We start from the raw sequence: 20,097 nt of genomic DNA, 5'->3' as shown, positions 1-20,097 counted from the left end.
ATTTTCCGAAATAAGGAATCGTAATTAGATTTTATTAAAAAAAAAAAAAAAAAAGACGTGGATTGATTAATTATGCCGGGCCAGGGTCGGAGAGTTGCTGACACTACAGCTTGTTTGCCTTCTCGTAGTTTGTCATCACCTTCTAAATAAAAAATATATATGTATATATATTTTTTACTTTTTGAGAGAGATTGATCGTCATTTTGAATACAGCGAAATTTTTTCGTTTATATTTAAATATCGTAAGAATTTAAATATATATATATATATTTTACTCCCAAAAAAAATATCTGTTTTTTTTGTTTCATTTTACTACCATATCTGATTGAACTAGCTAATAGTATAAAAGATTCAAAAAGAAAAAAATAATTATAAATATAATAATTATATAGACCAAATTATCTCTGTCGAAGTTTCACGCGTGAAAGCATGGATTATTATTCTATACAATATAATATATTATCATGTGTCAAGTCGACAATTAATAATTCAAGTCATTTGATACTTAAGTTTGAATTGATTGCAACATCATACGAAACAAAGAGAATAAAAAAAACCTCAACTCAATCATCGGATTATGATAAAAATTAATGGCAGTATTCTTACATAATTTTTTGAAGTTGAGATCTATTCCACAAACTGAAAAATTTTCCGTTACCGGCAAATTTATAATTTGTTCCTTATAATTAATTATGTCTTTTGAAATAATACTTTTTTTTAGCAGAGAGACCTCAAATTAATTCACCCTCTATCGAAACACTCTTTATTAGTAATAGGTAGTAAATAATTATAAAGATTTGAAATTCACACTATAATTACGTTACAAATATCATATGAGTATCTTTCAAAAAAATGTATCATATGAATTTAGTCTCGATTTCAATTCCTCAATTCAAATCAATTTTAATTTTAGACAATTCTTGCTTGTTCATACTAAAACAAAATGTATTGTTTTTCCATGCATTTATGGTTCTTATGAGTTGTCTAAAAAATAAAATAGAAAAGTTATCAAATAGTACAGTCGATGAAAGGAAAAATATTTTTTTGGTCTATTAACTTATCTATTTTTTGGTTTTGGTCCATTAACTTTTAAGTTTGATTTTGGTACACTAATTAAATTTTAATTTTCGATGATTTTGGTCCAATTGTTGATATGACAGTTTGAAACATCAGCATTTTTCAGTGTCATGTCAGCATTTTTCGATGTCATATCAGTATTTTTCGGTGTCACATCAGTAGTTGGACCAAAATAATCGAAAATTAAAATTTAATATACCAAACCAAATTTTGAAAAGCTAATGAACAAAACCTAAAAATTGATTGACAAGTTAATGAACAAAAAAATTATTTTCCAGTCAATGAAATGCAAAACTAAACGACGACCAAAATCACGTGATATTCTGTTTTTCCCCTAACATTGTATACAAACTTATCGTGTCTTCTCTTTTTAAAAAACGCAAATTTTTATATAAATAATAAGTAAATGAACTCTAATTCACCAATAAAATTATTTTCTCCACTCTTTGAAATATTCCCTTAATTTCTATATAAAACATATCATGGTCTCAGTCTTTCTATCCCAAGTACCCAACACACCATATACACTTTACAGTACTCTCTGGCTTTTGTGTGATCTTATTTCATCATATATCATCTTGAAATATTTTTCGCCGATAAAATAATTCGAATGGCAATCATCAGAAAACCAAACAAAACAGCCATCAAGCAGATTCTGCAGAAATGCACGAAGATATCGAAGAAACCGGGATACGAAACCGAAGAATGGCGGCCACAGGACGTGCCGAAAGGGCATTTTGCGGTGTATGTTGGCGATAACAGAAGCAGATACATCGTCCCGATTGCATTATTGAACAGGCCTGAATTCCAAATGTTACTGCAAAGTGCAGAAGAAGAATTTGGGTTTGATCATCATATGGGGCTCACTATTCCTTGCCAAGAACAAGTCTTTGAGTCCCTATTTTAAATTGTTAAATTAGCATTAAGGAATAATTTCTCGGAGATTGGTCAAGAAAATGGTCGTGATTTTTATTAAGATAGTTTTTTGGCTGATGTAAAATATTGTTTTTTTTCAATTTATATCTCTTGTAGATTGGGAAAAAAAAAATAGATTTTCTTCAGCTGTGTAAGTGTAATTGGTTGTTTTAATCACGATTCTTTGTATCTTCGAGAAAGATGAATGCATCAAATTTATGTTCATTTGTGTTAAAGATCGGTATGTTGCCTCTATATATATATGTGCGACCATATTTTTCCGATCATTTTTATTTATTTGTTTTTTTATTTTTACAGATGTTTCGATCTTGTTTTGATGTTACAGATTATTTGGGTTTCGTTTGGACATGTACTTTAAAAACGTTTTTAGTGTTTTAAAAGAAAAAAACATTTAAAGTGTGTGTTTGGATAAAAGTTTTTTAAAATGTTTTTTGAAAACTATTTTTTAAAAAGTGTTCTCCAAGTGTAATTTTTAAAAAAACACTTGAAAGATGTTTTTAGCATGCAATCATGAAAGACGAAGATGAAGAACATGACTTTTGAAATGTTAAAATGTTTTATATATAGAATATATAGTTGTTCAAACATGTACATATTTATTATATTCTAATTAAAAAAACTTTAAAAACATTTTATAAAATATTTTTATAAAAATGTTTTATAAGTATATGTCCAAACGGAGCCTTAGTGATCTTTACTTTTATTTTAGGTGAATAATGGAATTAACAATACAGTAACAAAGTCTGGCTACTTCACAAACATTTAGGACAGAAAATAAATTTGGAGAGATATTAATAAATTAACCAATTTGGCATGTAAGCTTGAAATTTCAGACTCTTACTCCAGCATTTAATATCCACAAGTGACATTTCTATGGTAGAGATTGAATGTGAACGTCAGTGCTATTTCTTCTTCACTCCTTAAATCTTTTTGGGTCCGTGCTTAATATTATATATATTTAATTAGCTAGGGTTGAGTGACGGTCAAAATGTCCGGAGTTTGGCGGGTTCGAACTCTGTTGAACAAAAAATTTTAGCTTATATCAAGTTCAACAAAGCGAAAATAATGGAGTGTACGTAGAATCTCATTTAGGCAGTGTTTGCAACCTAAGTGATTATAATTTTTTTTAAAACAAATTTGTGAAGAAAAAATTCATAATAACTTATATCTCTAGATGTTTTAAACACTATCATTTTATTAAACACATTTTGAAAATCCAAGAATCTCCTATCAATACTGTAGAATTCTAAATAATATCTTCTCTGTAGGGTTTTACAAAAAAAAAAAAAATCACCAGCTAGGTTATATATATTTTCATTAGATCTATCATCTATGGGCCAAATATATACTATATAAATTCAATAATAATATAATACAACTTTTTGTGGAAACAAATATCGTCCGTAAATGTCATTAATTAGATGGAAATTTCAAGGCTGTACAGGCATGTAAATTGGATAACTATGAATCATTTGTATATATTTCAAATCTTTCACTACCATTTTGGACCTATATATTAATCTTGATCATTTCAATAGATATTTTTTCCGCATTCTGATTCATGTTTGCTGCAGTAGTACACTTGTACAAATATAATGCAGTAGGGTTCCGATCGGTGGCCAAAAAGTGAAAAAAAAAAATGCATGATAAAGTTGCATGTTTGCCCATGGCCAGCTTTTCAAGAAAAATATAGCTGTACTGGGCCATATATTTAACCTATCATTGTCTGTTAAAATATTTCGACGTTCGACAATTAATTCTAACGTTGATGCGTGTAATGTCATTTAGAACAATTCCGTGTAGTTGTTGAAATGCCGTTTTCAGCTACCCCTAAAATGTTTCCACTGCTCCCGATCGATCGAAATCAAATTCTTTCTCTACAAAGAAACAATTAACCATCTTCCAGTTTCTGATAAATAAATAAATAAAATTTTGCATGAATTAATTTAAAGAAATATATATGATCATCAGTTATAAGTTCTGTTGTCACAACTTCTAAATTCGCTAGCTACTCATAATAACACACGTTTATTTTATACATATACTATTCATGATTAATAGTTAATACGTACCTACATGGAAAAATATCGATCTCTCGAAAAGGATCTCTTATCGTTTCATAAATGTGTGCCCTACTTTCTCCTTATATGCATTGAAGCACGATCGATCCATATCCTCGTTATATTTCACATGTTTTAGTAAAATTTGCAGGCTAGATTTTGGTGGGATCGTTTTCTGATTCGCGATGGCGTTTTTGCCTGGACCGTAGCTAGCTAGGCCAAAGATTGAACATTTGGCAACATGGTGTATGTATATAAATATCGTATATTTTTATTAGTAATGGTAGATTAAGTATATACAAAAAGTTTCGTTCAGTCATCACCATTCACCAGAGTTCCAATGTTTGAAATTTTCGATTAGATTTTTTTTTTAGCTATGCATGCACTGTATATGTAGTATTAATTCCAGATCTTCGGAAATATACTCGGATTTAATCATTTAATATTTTATATATATATATAGAGTTTTGTTATGCTGGCCAACAACTATACCCACCTTCATGCCCACCATGTAAAAGTCAACTCATTTATTGTACTGGTCAACTCACTTATTGTACATGATGGGCACGGAGTTGGGTATAGTTGTTGGGCCACTACAAAAAAATGTCGGCATTTGTCACGGTTTATATTAAACCGTGGCAAACTTTGCCACGGTTTAACAAAGCCGTGGTAAATTTCAACGGTTAACCCAAACCGTGGCAAATTGCCACGGTTGGCCTAACCGTTGCAATATTTTTGTCACGGTTAATTTTAACTGTGACAATTTGTCACGGTTTTTATTTATTCGTGAGCAAACTTTGCCACGTTTAACTCGAACCGTGACAAATTGCCGTGATTTTTCACACCGTCACCATTTGCCACGGTTAATTTAAAATCGTGGCAAAAGTATTGCAACGGTTTTTTCTAAACCGTGGCCATAGACAACGGTTAAGGTAAAACCGTGGCAAAAATATTGCCATGGTTTTATGTAACCGTGGCAAATTTCATTCTACGTGTCCAAAATAATTAATTATTTATTATTGTCACGGTTTAAAATAAACTGTGACAATATTGCCACGGTTTATTTAAAATCGTGACAAATCTAATTAAATAATATACATTATACGTTGCTGCGGTTTTATTTTAATCGTGACTATATTGCCACGGTTATTAATAAACCGTGGCAATATTGGCACGGTTTATTAATAACCGTGACAAATCTAATGAAATAATATACATTATACGTTGTCACGGTTTTTAACCGTGACTATATTGTCACGGTTATTTTTAAACCGTGACAAATCTAATTAAATAATATACATTATACGTTGCCACAGTTGTGTTTTAACCGTGAATATATTGACACGGTTATAGTTAAACCGTGACAATAAATAATATATTCTCTCTCCTGATCCCTTTTCTTCTTCCTCTTCCCTTTTCTTCTTTCCTTACTTTTGCGAAACCCTACCTCCGCCCTCCGTCGCCGCTTGTTTCTGTACATCTATCACTCTAAATAATATGATATTCCAGATCTACGTGTTGTAGGCTTCATTTTATTGTAGTTTTTTTCATTTTTTCGTTGCCAATTTCACTTGGACTCCGTCGACCTGCCGTCGCCCGCTGCCGCCGCCGCCTGCGCATGCCGTCAGGACGTCGCTGTCGTTGCTTCTGGTGAGTCAGTTTATTTTTTAAATTTGTTTATGTATTAATTTATGTTTGGTGATTTATCAATTAAATGGGGGGTTTTTTGTGTTTGTAAAGACACTTTTGTAGCCCTGCCGCCGCCGCCTATCCGCCGCCCGCCGTCATGACGATGTTGCCGTTAATAATATTAAATATTTATTATTGATTAATAATATATATAAATAAACATTTTTAATATAAAACATTAAAATATTTCCACGGTTAGTTAAATTGTGACAACTTGTGCCACGGTTTAAAACTAACCGTGACAAATTTTGCCACGGTTTAAGGAAAATCGTGGCAAAAGTTGCCACGGTTTATGATGACCGTGGAAACTTATTGCCGCGGTTGATAAAAAACGTGGCAATACATTGCCACGGTTGTTTGTAAACCGTGGCAATAGATTGCCACGGTTTTTTTAACCGTGGCAAACGTTTGCCACGATGCTTTTCCTGACGGTTTAAGTAAACCGTGGCAAAATCGTGGCAAAATCGTGGCAAATTCAATTTTGCCACAGTTTTTGTCACGCTAGAACCATGGCAAACGCCGTTTTTTTTTGTAGTGGGCAGCATAATAAAACTATATATATATATATATATATATATATATATATATATAAATAAAATATTTATTATTTTAATTTACACTACTAATTAAGGCATGTTTGCTCATGATCTTGTATTAATAGCAGTACTGGAAACTAGTTGGTGCATGCTCTTGATCCTATGATAATCTATTTTTAGGGGGAAAAAAATTGTCCTTTTGGTATTGCATAATATATTTGACTCTTTTTTATGACATCTATGTCATCAAAAGTCTTAATTAAAAAAAGATTAGTCTTTTCCCGACATTACACTAACGTGTACTGTCGTTTAACACTCTCGACGATTTAAAATGATTAAAATTAACCAAAAAAAAATGAACGGATAATATATACTTGAATTTGGTAACACCAAGAGGCGAAAGTAGATGACCGAAATCATAATAATATTCCCTTTTATGTAGACAAAAAATGTTCAAATCCTAAATATATTATAGATTTGATTTTGATGATTAGATTTTCTATTCATATATCATGCTTTATCGCGCTAATAAGTTTGGCACCGCACAAATAGCACATCAAACGTCCTTTTTAGCAAGGACACAAATAGGATAAGAACATTACAAATTTTGCACATGAAGTTGCTTCAACAACTTTTATATATAGGGTCCCGTAAAAGCGACGAAACAAATTATTTCCCAGGAATTTATTAATATAATTAAAGGCATGTAAATATTCATAAAAATTGATAGTACGTACCTACTAGAAAAATATATAGTTTTAGTGCTTACCCTGGATTAATGATTGTGGTATGATATATTATAAACAATTTTATTAGCTTAATTAATTGATTGGTTTAGACATACTCATGAAACTGAACAAATAAATGTATTCAAAATTCCTGATGACAATATAAAATGTAACACTTTCCATATATGTGGTAAAATATCTCTCGGAAGATAAGGTTGACCCTAGCTATTTGTCTTGGTAAAAGACAACAAAATTTAGTAAAATTAAACCAAACTCCAAAAGATGCTTCTAAGTCTAGATATACTCGAACACAGTACCAAAAATCAATATTCTGATCCCCATTTGGATTACTGTGTGTGTTGTTTGGTGCAAATTCCTTTAATATTTGTTTGAAAATTCAAATTTGTCGTGACTTCTTCTCACTACTATAAATAACACTGCCACTCTCATTCTTTCCCACACTTCAATTTCATACATCAAAAACATCCTATAATTCACACTCGATCGAATCTATATATATACCCTTTCTTGCCATATATATTCTTTCACTCAAAAGCAAATCAAATTCCATTAAAAAAAAAACAAATGGCCATCAGAAGCTCAAACAAAATGTTGCAAAAGACGGTGGTGAAGCAAATTTTACAGAAATGCTCGAAATTATCGAAGAAGAAAGGGTATGGAAACGAAGAATGGCAGCCTATGGACGTGCCGAAAGGGCATTTCGCGGTGTATGTAGGCGATAACAGGAGCAGACACATTGTTCCTATTTCATTCTTGAGCAGCCCTGAATTTCAAATGCTGCTGCAGAGTGCAGAAGAAGAATTTGGCTTCGAGCAGCACATGGGACTCACTATTCTTTGCCAACAAGAAGCTTTTGAGTCTCTAATTTCCATGCTTAATGATAGAAATTAATTAATTAAGCAAAATAGTTTCTAAAGATTTTTAGAGATAATCGATCGATGTTTTAGCAATTAGGTCATATATATATTCTCTTTAATTTGGTATTTCAATCTTTCTCGATTTCATCTTGGTTTGAGGATTGGAATTAGTGCCACCCCGTTTGTATCATTTGCCAAAATGTTGTTTTATGATATCTTTCTTGTACATTGATAATATAAATTTCTCTAATTTATATGTGGAATTAACTTATAAATAGATACATATTATTTGTTTCCAGATATTAAATAAGAAATTTTCTAACTGTCAATACGTATACTAATTATTCTTGTACTCGATTCATGCATTTTGAAAATTATTATATGTATACTGAGGGTTACAAAGTACATTTGAATTACAAAATTGTCCTTATACTTTATTTTGAAAAAATCTTTCTAAAGTACATTTAAAAATATTTTTGTAATTCAAATGTACTTAGTAACCCATTGTATAATCTCATTTGTGGATGTAGCATGATCATGTAACACATAATTTTATGTTTTTTTTTCATAAATATATTGCATTGGTATTATTTTTCTTTATCAAATTTTTTCTTATGTTTTTTTTTTGATAATAATAGACTAAAATATCATATATTTTTAAAATTTTAAAATTTCAAAACCAATAAGGTGTGCATGTTATTTAATTTGATGAAATAAATGCTTTAGAAAAAAATAAAAATATTGAAGGTGGTTATATATAAGGGTATTTTAGGAAGAATCACACAATAATTTACCAAGAGACAAAGATTATTATGTGATGTGATGTTGTTCCTTAATAATAATTTTGGGATTTTTTTGCAATTAATTAAGTTTGTGGGAGAGCAACAATTTTTGTATGGCTCTCTTACATAATAAATAAAAGGAAAAAAAAAATTTTTGATCCATTAATTTGTCCATTTTTCTTGTTTCGATATCCATCAATTTTTCAAAGCTTGGTTTTGTTACACTAAATTATAATTATCGGTGATATTGGTCCGATTAATGATGTGACAGCTTTACACATCATCAATATTATATTTTTCAATATCACGTTATCATTTTTCGATGTCATTTCAGCATTTTTCGGTGTCACGTCAACAGTTGGATCAAAAGGGAAAAGTACACTTTTGGTCCTTTAATTTGTACGTTTTCCATTTTTGGTCCTGTTAAAAGTAAATTTGCAATTTTAGTCCTGTAACTTGCATTAATTTTTTTTATTTTTGGTCCTATTAATATTGAATTCGCATTTTTAGTCGTGTAACTTTCATGAATTTTTATTTTAAGTCTTGTTAACATCGAATTTACAATTTTAGTCCTGTAACTTGCATTCTTTTTCATTTTTAGTCCAGTTTAGATATAATTTTCATTTTTTTATCTTGTAACTTCCATATATTTTTATTTTTAGTTATATTATCGAAGAATTTATATTTTTAATTCAATAAATTTCATATTTTTTTATATATTTATTCATAATATATTATGATTTACATATTTTAAAACTTTTAAAATTTAAATGAATCAAAAAAATTGAAATAAAATTATTCAAAAATGTTTTACAATAAATATCATCTTATAAAATACAAAATATAAATAAAAATATTAATTTAATATGAATCATTTTTTCGATTTAGTTTTTATGTATATAATATGAAATCGAACCATGTTATTTTATTTTATTGTTAATCATATTAAAGGGGAATTCAATGATCTTGTTAAAACTTAATTTTTTTTTAGTCATATTAAAGGCGAATTTTTATTTTTATACCATGTAATTTGTAATTTTTTTCATTTTTTATTTATATTTCTACCAAAAATTGTTTGTGACAAGCATAGATTACGTGTACTTAAGCCTTGGTTAAAAAAAAAAAAGACCATAAATCCAAACTCAAGAAACAAAATACAAAAAGAAAATCGAATTTTGGTCGGATATAAAATTTAAATTAAAAAATTTTGATTTTATATTATATATCAAAACTAGCCCCAAAAAAAACATGATTCACATTATATTAATACTTTTATTTATATTATGTATTTTATAAGATGATATTTAGTGTAAAATTATTTTGAATAATTTTAGTTGAATTTTTTTTATTTAATTCATTTAAATTTTAAAAGCTTTAAAATATGTAAATCATAATATATTATAAATATAAATATAAAAAATGTATGAAATTTATGGAATTAAAAATATAAATTCATCGATAATATGACTAAGAAAAAATATATAGAAGTTACAAGACAGAAAAGTGAAAATTCAATGCAAAAAGGACTAAAAATAAAAAAAATGCAAGTTACAGGACTAAAATTGTAAATTCAATGTTAATAGGACTTAAAGTAAAAAGTTAATGAAAGTTATAGGACTAAAAATGCGAATTAATGTTAATAAGACCAAAAATAAAAAAAAAATGCAACTTACAGGACTAAAATTACAAAATTATTTTTAACAGAACCAAAAATGGAAAATGTGCAAATTATAGGACCAAAATTGTAATTCTCCCTGGATCAAAATAGCCGATACCAAAACCAACCTTTGAAATATTAATGGACCAAAACCAAAAAATGAACAAGTTTATGAACAAAAAAAAAACCATTTTCCCTAAATAGAAATAGATATTGATGGTCAAAATGTGTATATTAGCTAAAACTGCATGCGTCTCGTAAATTAATTGAAATCGAATATTTTGTTAAATCCAATTATGGAATTAAAGATTAATGGCAATTTCTAATTCCAAAAAAAAAAAAAAAAAAAGTGTATTGTGAGAAGCTGGGAGGAATTAACTTGACTGCAATTAGGTAGAAATGTTTAATCTTTTGGGGGGAAAATTTTATTTGCATATGAAATATTAAATTTTTTAATTACTTAATTTTTCTATTTTACGACAACACATTAACATAAATCCAACAAATCTATGATTACACTCTTGAACTCACAATTTTGTTTCCTGGGAATACGATCCAATCTTGGCTTGACTCGACATCATTTAAAGGTACCATAGACAAGGTTCTACCAAAATATCCACAACATTTAATTAAAACTCATTTTTATTATTGTGTTCTCAGTGCTAATAGACCCCATAATAATAATAATAATAAATATATATATAATCTAAATTTACAACAGAAATTACTTAAATCATATAATCAAAAATATATATACCCAGATTAATGTGACGAACTCCGAAGTCCGAACCATTTTTTTTTCCTTTTATATGGAAAAAACCAAGGGGGTATATCCTAGACCCCAGTGTTTGTTATCATGCAAACCCTAGAAGTGGGGAAAATAACAGTAATCACATTTTAGGGTTCCACTGAGGAGGCTTAGAAAAGTCTTCATGTTTCTTTGTTATTACTATTTCGTAATAAATTTTCGATAAAATTGAAATTGTGTAAGTCATGTTATAACATTTATTGCACGAACTACTTGTCTTTTAGCATATGATTAACGTTCGTCTGAAATTAAAATCTTAAATTTAAGATAAAATCTTCATCCGAGGCATAATTTTATCAAAGTCATTATAATAATATATAATGCGCGTTGTATTTTTTTTTTAAAGTTAAATAATACATTTTCTTTCTGAATTGAATTCTGACATAATAACTAAACTATATGTCTGTTGGTACACAAGATTCTTCCCGCATTCATTTGTAAAATCAATATCAATTTTTTTTATTTATATTGGGAAAATATATATCAACATTTTAACACATATTGAATTGGGAAATTTTAATAAAATGTCAATTTGTTTTCCCTTTTGGAAATAGTCCTATAAGCTACTCCAGTTACAATATTATATTACATTTAGATTTTACACTAAAAAAAACAAAGCATTATCTAGAAGTTTTCTGATATTTTAACATAGGGGTGATTCGGTAAGGTATACCGTGATATTCAACGAATATCGTATACCGTACTCAATACTGATATCGTACCAAAAATTTCGGTATACCGAAATTTTTGGTATGACATAAATCCATACCGTTCTTACCGAAAAATTTTGATATACTGAAATTCGGTACGGTATCGATATGATATCGTGTATACCGACATTTTTTTAAAAAAATAATTTTAAAAAATATTTAAAAAGTCGGTATACCGATACATGCATATCGATACCGTGTATACCGACTTTTTAAATATTTTTTCGGTATACCGAAATACCGAAATTTTTTAAATCATATACCGATACCGAAAATTTCGGTACGGTATCATACCGAACCGAAATTTTCGGTATATACGTTTTTTTTTCGATACGATATATGCGGTATGACGAAATTTTGGTATTTTTCTCTAGCCCTATTTCAACATACAGTATACAGTCGGCAATTTGATGATATTTCTATATATAAGTATACGTTCTGGTGCGGGCCGAGACTGTCGAACAACATGTGAGTCACCTCACTTTTGGTCGTTTATTTAATCTTTCTGAATTTTAGCATATTCTATTTATATATTTTTTCAAAAAAAAATTGATAAATGTCTTACATAATAATAATAATAATAATAAAAGGGATTCATAAGAATCAGATAGAGAAATATTATTAAGTGCTCTAGAGAAGGTGTCGGTATATGAACGATTCTTTGATGATATGAAGTTTGATTCCTTCCACCAATATTTTTTTAAATGATCTTACTATAAAAATTTCTTTTTGTGATTCATAAGGGCGAAGATTTATTTAATACATACCCAAGTACGTTTGTCAAACGAAATTCTTATGTGTTATTATTACTATTTGTATGTGTGTAGAAAACGAGGGTAAAACGTGTTGGACATAGAGAAGATATAATTACTAAAACTATATAGTAAACGAGGACAAAACGTGTTCGACATAAAGAAGGTATGTACTTGCAATCAATGTTAAATGCAAATAGTTTTTGTCGGGAAACCCATGTGCCTCCCCAATTTATTGGTCTATTATAAAACTATATGATATTGTTTCTTGTCTAAAAGGATTCGAAAAAATCTAAATCTAATTATGATGTTATATATTTCAGAAATTACCGAAACCATGCGGTACAAATTTAATTTGAACGTACGTATTCAAAAAAATTTAAACTTATTTTTATCTCCAACTAAATATTTCATTAAATAAAAGTTTTATAATTTTCTTCTTAGATATATTACACTTGCTTCACGTCGTTTAGTAATTATTCGGTTGTAAAATAATCGGTCATACATTTAATATTATTATCCAAAAATAATTCTATTTTCGCGAAGTATTAAAAATAATATATTATTTTGGGTGCACATATATGAATGGGCTCTAAAAAACTTGGAAGTTTGTTATGAGATTAAGATTTAACACAGTCTTTAAGAATATTCATACACAATTAAGCAAAGAATTATCAACACAATCACTTCCAATTTCAATCGAATTAAGTGAGTGTTTTGGAGAGCTTTTACTTATTTAAAAGTAATTTTTGTAGAGATTATTTTGAAGTTGGTGAGAAGCTAAAGTAGGGAGTATTTGAAAATAAAAGTTGAAAGCTAATACAAGTTAAAGGTTAGTGTTTGGAGAATAATTACTTTCAAACTTAATTTTTTAATTAAATGACAATCATATTCTTATTTAATTATTTAATTTTTTATACTCACACTATAAAAAAAATGAGTTTATATATTATTATTACATTATGAATTTTGTATCAAAAATATTTTATTTTTTATAACATGAATACTTGAAAAAATATAAGATTAATACAAATACAAAAAACGAAAGACGAGAAACAAAAAAATTTGTATAAATATACAAGATATGTACAAAAAAATTTATGAAAATGCAATATATATTTTTAAAAAATAAATGATTGTAATAACAATGTAAAATTTTTAAAAAATATTTTTAAAAAAAAATACATAAAAGCATACGTAATATGATTAGTTTATTAAGGTTATATAAATGTCAACTTGTAATTTTATATTTTAAATAAAAAAAACAAAAGTCAAAAAAATCATCAAATTTTGCTTCTTGGTTTTGGGTAAAAATTGTAGAAGAAATTTAGCATTCACAAACACTCAAAAGAACTTACATGCAGCTAGAAGCTAAGAAACACTTTGTAGCAGCTGTACCAAACACTCCCTAAGCAATCTAAATTGACATAATATAAGCGCATAAACTAAAGGGGACAAGATATACGTGGTTCGGCAACTATGTCTACGTCCACGGGATAGCCAATCTTATTAATCCAAATCCAAGATTCAATCACAACTTTTTTAGATTGCAGAAGAAAAGAAAGTTTACAGATGAAAGACTTTTAGAAAGCTTAAGCAATCCCCTTCTATCTGCTCTTGGGCCCCTACGCTACTCTTCAGTCTCTCGATCTTGCTTGGATTCCCTTGAATTTTCTTCTGATCACTCGGTAGTTCTTTGTGAATTTATTACCTGCCTTTTTAACCGACTCCCAACGAATTCAAGGAGAAAGCCCGAAGGGCCTTACCTCCTACGACTAGATCGTTCCTTGACTAAGGCCCTTTTTCACACTGGACTTCATTTGGCCCATTAGCATATTACCTTTTTGACCATAGGGTTTAAGATGCATACGGCCCAACCCAATACCTCCTCCTTGTTTGTTCGATTATTTGACAACTTTGATGACATCAATCCAACAAAGTTGGTTTAGTTCTACCTTCTAAACGACCCTTGTTCTTTTCAAATCGGGCAACATTTGGAAACAGTGGACATTTGGGCTTTAAACTAAATTCTCGATCAAAGTGGGATTTGGGTTGGGCTCAATATGTCAATTAGTTCTTCAATTCTTTGTCTAAAAGCCCGTGCCAATGAGAAACTATTTTAAAATTAATGTGAAATGTTGATTTTATGAAATTAAGCTTTATATACTACAACTTTTTATTATTTTTATTAATGGGTTATATATAAATCTATATACTGAAATTTAAGTTGTTATAAGTAGGATTAAAATAAAAAATAAAAAAAAACATGTTTATCCTTTGATAAATGATGCATTAAACATCTCTAAAGAACATTAATAACTAGTAATTTAGTAAATCAAATAAGAATTTAATTATATTAAATTGACATCTAACTCGAATAACATGAAAAGACATTTAATTTATTAATTTACAACTTCATTAATATTTCAGTCAATTGAAGACATTAAACAAAAAAATTAAGTACATGTTTCCTGACCACCATGTGTTCAGATCAAATCATGTCATATTTTGACCATTCTTAACAATTAACCCCTTTTTTTTAGGGCAACAATTAACCCTTTTAATTATTTTTCATACTCACCACACTAAACCCAGTGGGAAAGATCTATGACAAATGTCAGCAGTAATTTAGCTTATACACACACAATATGAATGTACGTGATTTTATTTATTTAAATTTAGCTTATTAAATGAAGATGCTTTTAATTATGTAACTAATCATGATTACTGAATTATTTGATTGATCAGGCATTAATGAATTGGTTTATTTATTTACAAAAGTAAGTCAACTTATAATTTAATTTCCCTTGCAATGCTAGTGGACGCTACTATATTTGCAATGAGTCTATAGCTCCAATGATTTTTTTAAAGGGAAAAAACTAATTATTGTGTAGAGAAATTGATTAATGGTAATGATCACCATTTCCACGTAAAAAAAATATGTTAAAAAAATTTAAGATAATTAATATACATTATAAATTTCATCCTTCAAATTAATATATTAAGCCAAGCCTGCAGTCTCCAATGGGCCTTCCTAATTATACGGAGTCGTCCACCTGATCTTGAGAACAAAGAAATATAGTAATTAATTTAAGATGGCGACATAATAATGTTTTACGTCAGTTCAGTTACCATCATCATGAAGCACAGAATTATAAAGTTAGCCACTTTGATGCTCTGAGACGGTGGAATAAGTGAATATTTGACGAAAGATTATTGGTTCAATCTTTTTTATTAATACTTATTTGGACAAGTACGTTATTTGGACTAATGTGATTTATACACTATTGTATTAGTTCAAAGATTTAATTTATCGTATGAGTTGAATATAATTAGAAGTTGTGGGTTTCGTTATCATTAAAAATATATATTGTCAATTTTTTACTAATTTCAATTTTCAAATTCAATTTGTTATTTGTACTTTTATTAAGTGTTTTAAAAATCCCCGCCTAAGCCCGCCTAAGCCCGCCTAGGCGGTCAAGGGCGGAGGGAGGTAATGGACCACCTATTGTGGGGACCTCGGGTTGCTAATCTCATCTTAGGACAATAAACGATTAATAAGCAATTAATTATAGCCTAAAAGAATATTCAAACCAAGAGCTAAAAAAAATTATTTTTTTTTTATTTTTTTTAAAATGAGCCCCTCGCTCGATCGGTAAAACTTGCCCGATCGAGCGAGCCAAAATATTCTGCTCTCGGGTCTGAACAAAAATGGCCTCGCTCGATCGGTGAAATGGCCCGGGTGGCCCAATTATTTTTAAAATGTTTTATATAGTCCAAAAATTGTGAAAAAAAAAAAAATTAATGTTAGTTTTGGGGTTAATGTTATACTAGCTCGGGTAGCCCAATTAAAAAAAGGAAGTAGTCCATCTTTTAGTTTTCAAAACTAGTTCAAAAAAAAAAACAAAACAAAAAATGTGTTGTTCTGTATGTATGTCTTTGTCCTAGTATGATATTTTTCACTCTCTATCTTCTAAAGCTCTATGAAATTATAATGCTCTCATTTTTATAAGGTATATCGACCAAATAATGATGAAATTTGTATATACACTAAAAATATTTAATCTTTTCGTAATTATTTTTTGAGACGATTGTTTTTTTGGTTTTTTTAATAAAAAATTTAATTTTTTTTTTTCAAAAATCGATGTTTTCGGCTTTCATGATTTTTGAATTTTTTGCCGAAAAATTTTAGCTCGGGCGGAGCTAAAATCCTGGCTCCGCCATTGTAGGCGGTGGGCGGCGGCCTGCCGCCTTGATTAGTGGCTGGGCGACGCCTCTAGGCGTCACCCGATTAACTGGCCACCTAGGCGGTGCCTCAGCCGCCTAAGCGGCCTGGGCACCGCCTAGACAACTGCTGCCTAGGCAGTTTACCCATTAATAATAATAATAATAATAATACTTTTAATTTTTTTTAAATAATAAAGCAAACTTAAAAAGAAGAAAAAGGACCACAAACCCATAATTAAGAGAGAGAAGAAACAAAAAAAAAAAGTGAAAAAAACATAAAAAAGTCGTCGTGAACTTGTCTTCAATCTTCAACCTTCTTATTGCCTCCTCAACTATTGAGTATTGACTATATTAGTATATATATTTTACTATATTATTAAAATTTTAAAAGAATTTTATGCAAAAAACTGAAAAAACATAAGACGTAAAAATTATTTTTCATAGTAAAACTCATAAATATTCCAAGATTTTAATTTTTTAGGTTAAAAAAAAAATCTAGACCCCGCCTAGGCGGCTGATCGCCACCCGCCTACCGCTTAGCGCTTTTTAAAACACTACTTTTATCTAATGTTTTTCTATTTATTTTTTTTCAACACTAAAACTCTATATATATCGTACAAAAATGTGTTTCGAATAGATCTATATATCGTACAAAAATGTGTTTCGAATAGATCTTAAAATACGCATGACACTCATATTTTCTCATTGGATAATAAATAATATTCTAAATGTACCTTAGTCGTTTAACCGCGTAATATTTCTTTGTTGACTACCTAGCTAGTTTACATTTACCAAACAACAAATTCAGAACATAGAATCAGACATATGATTGAAGTTCGAAGATCTAATCTAACAAAAAAATTAAATACTAGAGATTAAGAATTTTGATCTATAATTATACTTTTTCCCCCAATAAAGCTTGTGTCTAGTACTTAAACGTTATAAAATATAAATATTTAAACGTAATATATACATATATAAATGATATATTTGTCATTTCAACAAGATATACACTCGATTATACTAATAAATTTTTTATATTATAAATGGAGTATGACCATGATCGTAAGAAGAATTGTATATTGAAAACAATATTGGCATAAATTTTTGAAAATTTTGAGATATGATTTTAACAAAATAATAATAAGTAAAAAGTTAGGTTGCACTAAAGATAACAATTTTGCTCACGAGTGTCGCTTCAAAGAGGACGAATCCAGGGACATTTATGGGGTATGAATTCAAGTTTGAGTTGGAGAAAAACTCAAATTTCCCGTCATGGTTATGGGACAGGGAAGAGATTGCGATACCCACCTCGAATTAGATATATACATTAATTTTATATATACGCTAATTATATATTTACAATATATGTACTTTTGGGTCCGGAATGAATACACATTATCCCAAGGATGAGGAATCCTCGAGTGAGATTTCGGTATGGAAGTGAGGATGAGAATCTAGTCCCTACGAGTATGAATATGAGAAATTTTCGATAAGAAAAAACGAGGATTGAAGCAAAAATACGAATGGGTCTTGGATTCAAGCGCGGGGTATATATTCCCTCCAAGTCCCATTGTCATACCTAGGTTCTTAGATGATTTGATTTAGAATGAAAAATTTGATATGAGAAGATATTTAAAAGATGAATTTGAAATTACATATATTTTATCTGTATTTTAAATTCATTATAATTATCATTGTATTTACATGAATTAGCAAGAGATGAATACTAAATAAAAATGAAATACTGCAATTCATCCAAACAAACAAATTAATTTATAATCTATGGATTTGAAATTCAGAATATCAAATACTACAATCCAAATGCAACCGGCATAACTAATAACATGGCGTTTGGTGAATTAATTAATGAAACGTGACGTGAAACAAATAAATGAATACTAAATAAAAATGAAACCACCTTCAAAAAAAATAAAAAAATAAAAATGGAACCCCAAAAACTGAAAAGGCATCAACATTTTTAATAGGCTGCTGCCAATTCCTTCACGTGGGCTGTTGCCATTTATACCCATAGCCCTAGCACGTTACACCTTATCAATAATTAATGTGAACTATTGGATTAAATTTCATAATATATTTAAAATCAACTGAAACTTTATGTTAGCAAAATATCCATGAACATGGTATACATTTCTCGAATCCCTTTTACAGATTTTCCACTAAATTAATCGATAAGAAATTAAGAATCACAATTTGATATACAAGAAATTAATGAAAAATACTCAATCATCACTTCTTTATTCTTCCTTCGGCCACAATGGACGTTAGTTGTTGACTTGATCTAGCTCGAACCCGGGACGACTCGGTGGTAACTCGCCCACCTACTTGCCATCACTCAGCTCTTTAATGACCCACCACCCCAATTCATACGACAATGTATAAGAATTACAAAATAATGTGAAAAAATTGGGAAAAAGAAAATATATATATTCCCTATTGAATCTCCCACCTCTGGAAACTTGAGCTAACTCAAACGGGTCGACCCGAGTTCTAAAGAGTGGAATACTTGAATCTTTTCAAGAAACTTTAATGGAGAAGAGGGCGTGAATCGGCCCAAAACTCAAGATTACTTCGGAAGCCCAAATGGCAGTTCCCTTGGACCTCTTCAAAGGTTGTGAAACGGGCTGATTTGCTAGTACTCGACTCCATTCGGGCTAGATACTGAAGAATTTCCTCGAAACGTGACTCGTCGCATGGAATGGCCAACGGGCCCGTGTTAGTGAACCCGTACTCTTCCTCTGCCTCGACCAATAGTTTCTTAAACACGGGATGGTTCAAGTATGTGGTTCGTACCACGAACCGTTTATAATTCGAGCCCACGGTCACGGCCACATGGCCCGCTGGCACGTCCGAAGGGGCTCGTTTGGCCGTCATCGCCGCCTTCTTCCGCCACCTGAGAAGCATTTGGCGGAGCCGCACAATGTAACGAATTTTGCTGCAAGCCGACATTTTTTGAGGAATTTTGGGAGAAAATGTCATGTAATGTAATGTTCCTTTTGTGCTTGTTGAGGGAGTCTTTTTGTGTGATGGCAAATATATAGATGAAAAAGTGGGGAATGAATGAATGGGGAGTGTTGGGTTTATATAATGTTGGGAGTAAATGTATGCCCTTGCTCTTTGCCTTAAATTACGAAAGTGGGCCGAGAGTAGTACAAATCTCGGGTACGTTAATTATTTCAAAATTTTTAATTTAAAGTATAATAATTGTTTAAGAATGTCTATGATTTAAAACGAAA

At 29.7% G+C, this 20,097-nt stretch overlaps 3 protein-coding genes across 3 annotated transcripts; 2 read left to right on the top strand and 1 right to left on the bottom strand.

The window, feature by feature from the left end:
- Nucleotides 1-1,610: 1,610 nt before the first annotated feature.
- LOC140875514 (auxin-responsive protein SAUR50-like) lies at nucleotides 1,611-2,014 on the top strand. Its single transcript, XM_073279217.1, has one exon. The coding sequence runs from the start codon at nucleotides 1,688-1,690 to the stop codon at nucleotides 1,982-1,984; it is 297 nt and encodes a 98-aa protein (XP_073135318.1). The 5' UTR covers nucleotides 1,611-1,687; the 3' UTR covers nucleotides 1,985-2,014.
- Nucleotides 2,015-7,509: 5,495 nt separating this feature from the next.
- Nucleotides 7,510-8,071, top strand: LOC140875450 (protein SMALL AUXIN UP-REGULATED RNA 51-like). Its single transcript, XM_073279135.1, has one exon. The coding sequence runs from the start codon at nucleotides 7,612-7,614 to the stop codon at nucleotides 7,936-7,938; it is 327 nt and encodes a 108-aa protein (XP_073135236.1). The 5' UTR covers nucleotides 7,510-7,611; the 3' UTR covers nucleotides 7,939-8,071.
- Nucleotides 8,072-19,387: 11,316 nt separating this feature from the next.
- LOC140866021 (auxin-induced protein 6B-like) lies at nucleotides 19,388-19,810 on the bottom strand. The gene has a single exon (XM_073270881.1). The coding sequence runs from the start codon at nucleotides 19,808-19,810 to the stop codon at nucleotides 19,388-19,390; it is 423 nt and encodes a 140-aa protein (XP_073126982.1).
- Nucleotides 19,811-20,097: the final 287 nt, after the last annotated feature.

This window comes from Henckelia pumila, chromosome 1 (assembly GCF_033568475.1).
Source record: "Henckelia pumila isolate YLH828 chromosome 1, ASM3356847v2, whole genome shotgun sequence".
NCBI classification, from domain to species: Eukaryota; Viridiplantae; Streptophyta; class Magnoliopsida; order Lamiales; family Gesneriaceae; genus Henckelia; species Henckelia pumila.
Note: the sequence above shows the minus strand (reverse complement) of the source record. Positions and strands in the feature narration are given on the sequence as shown.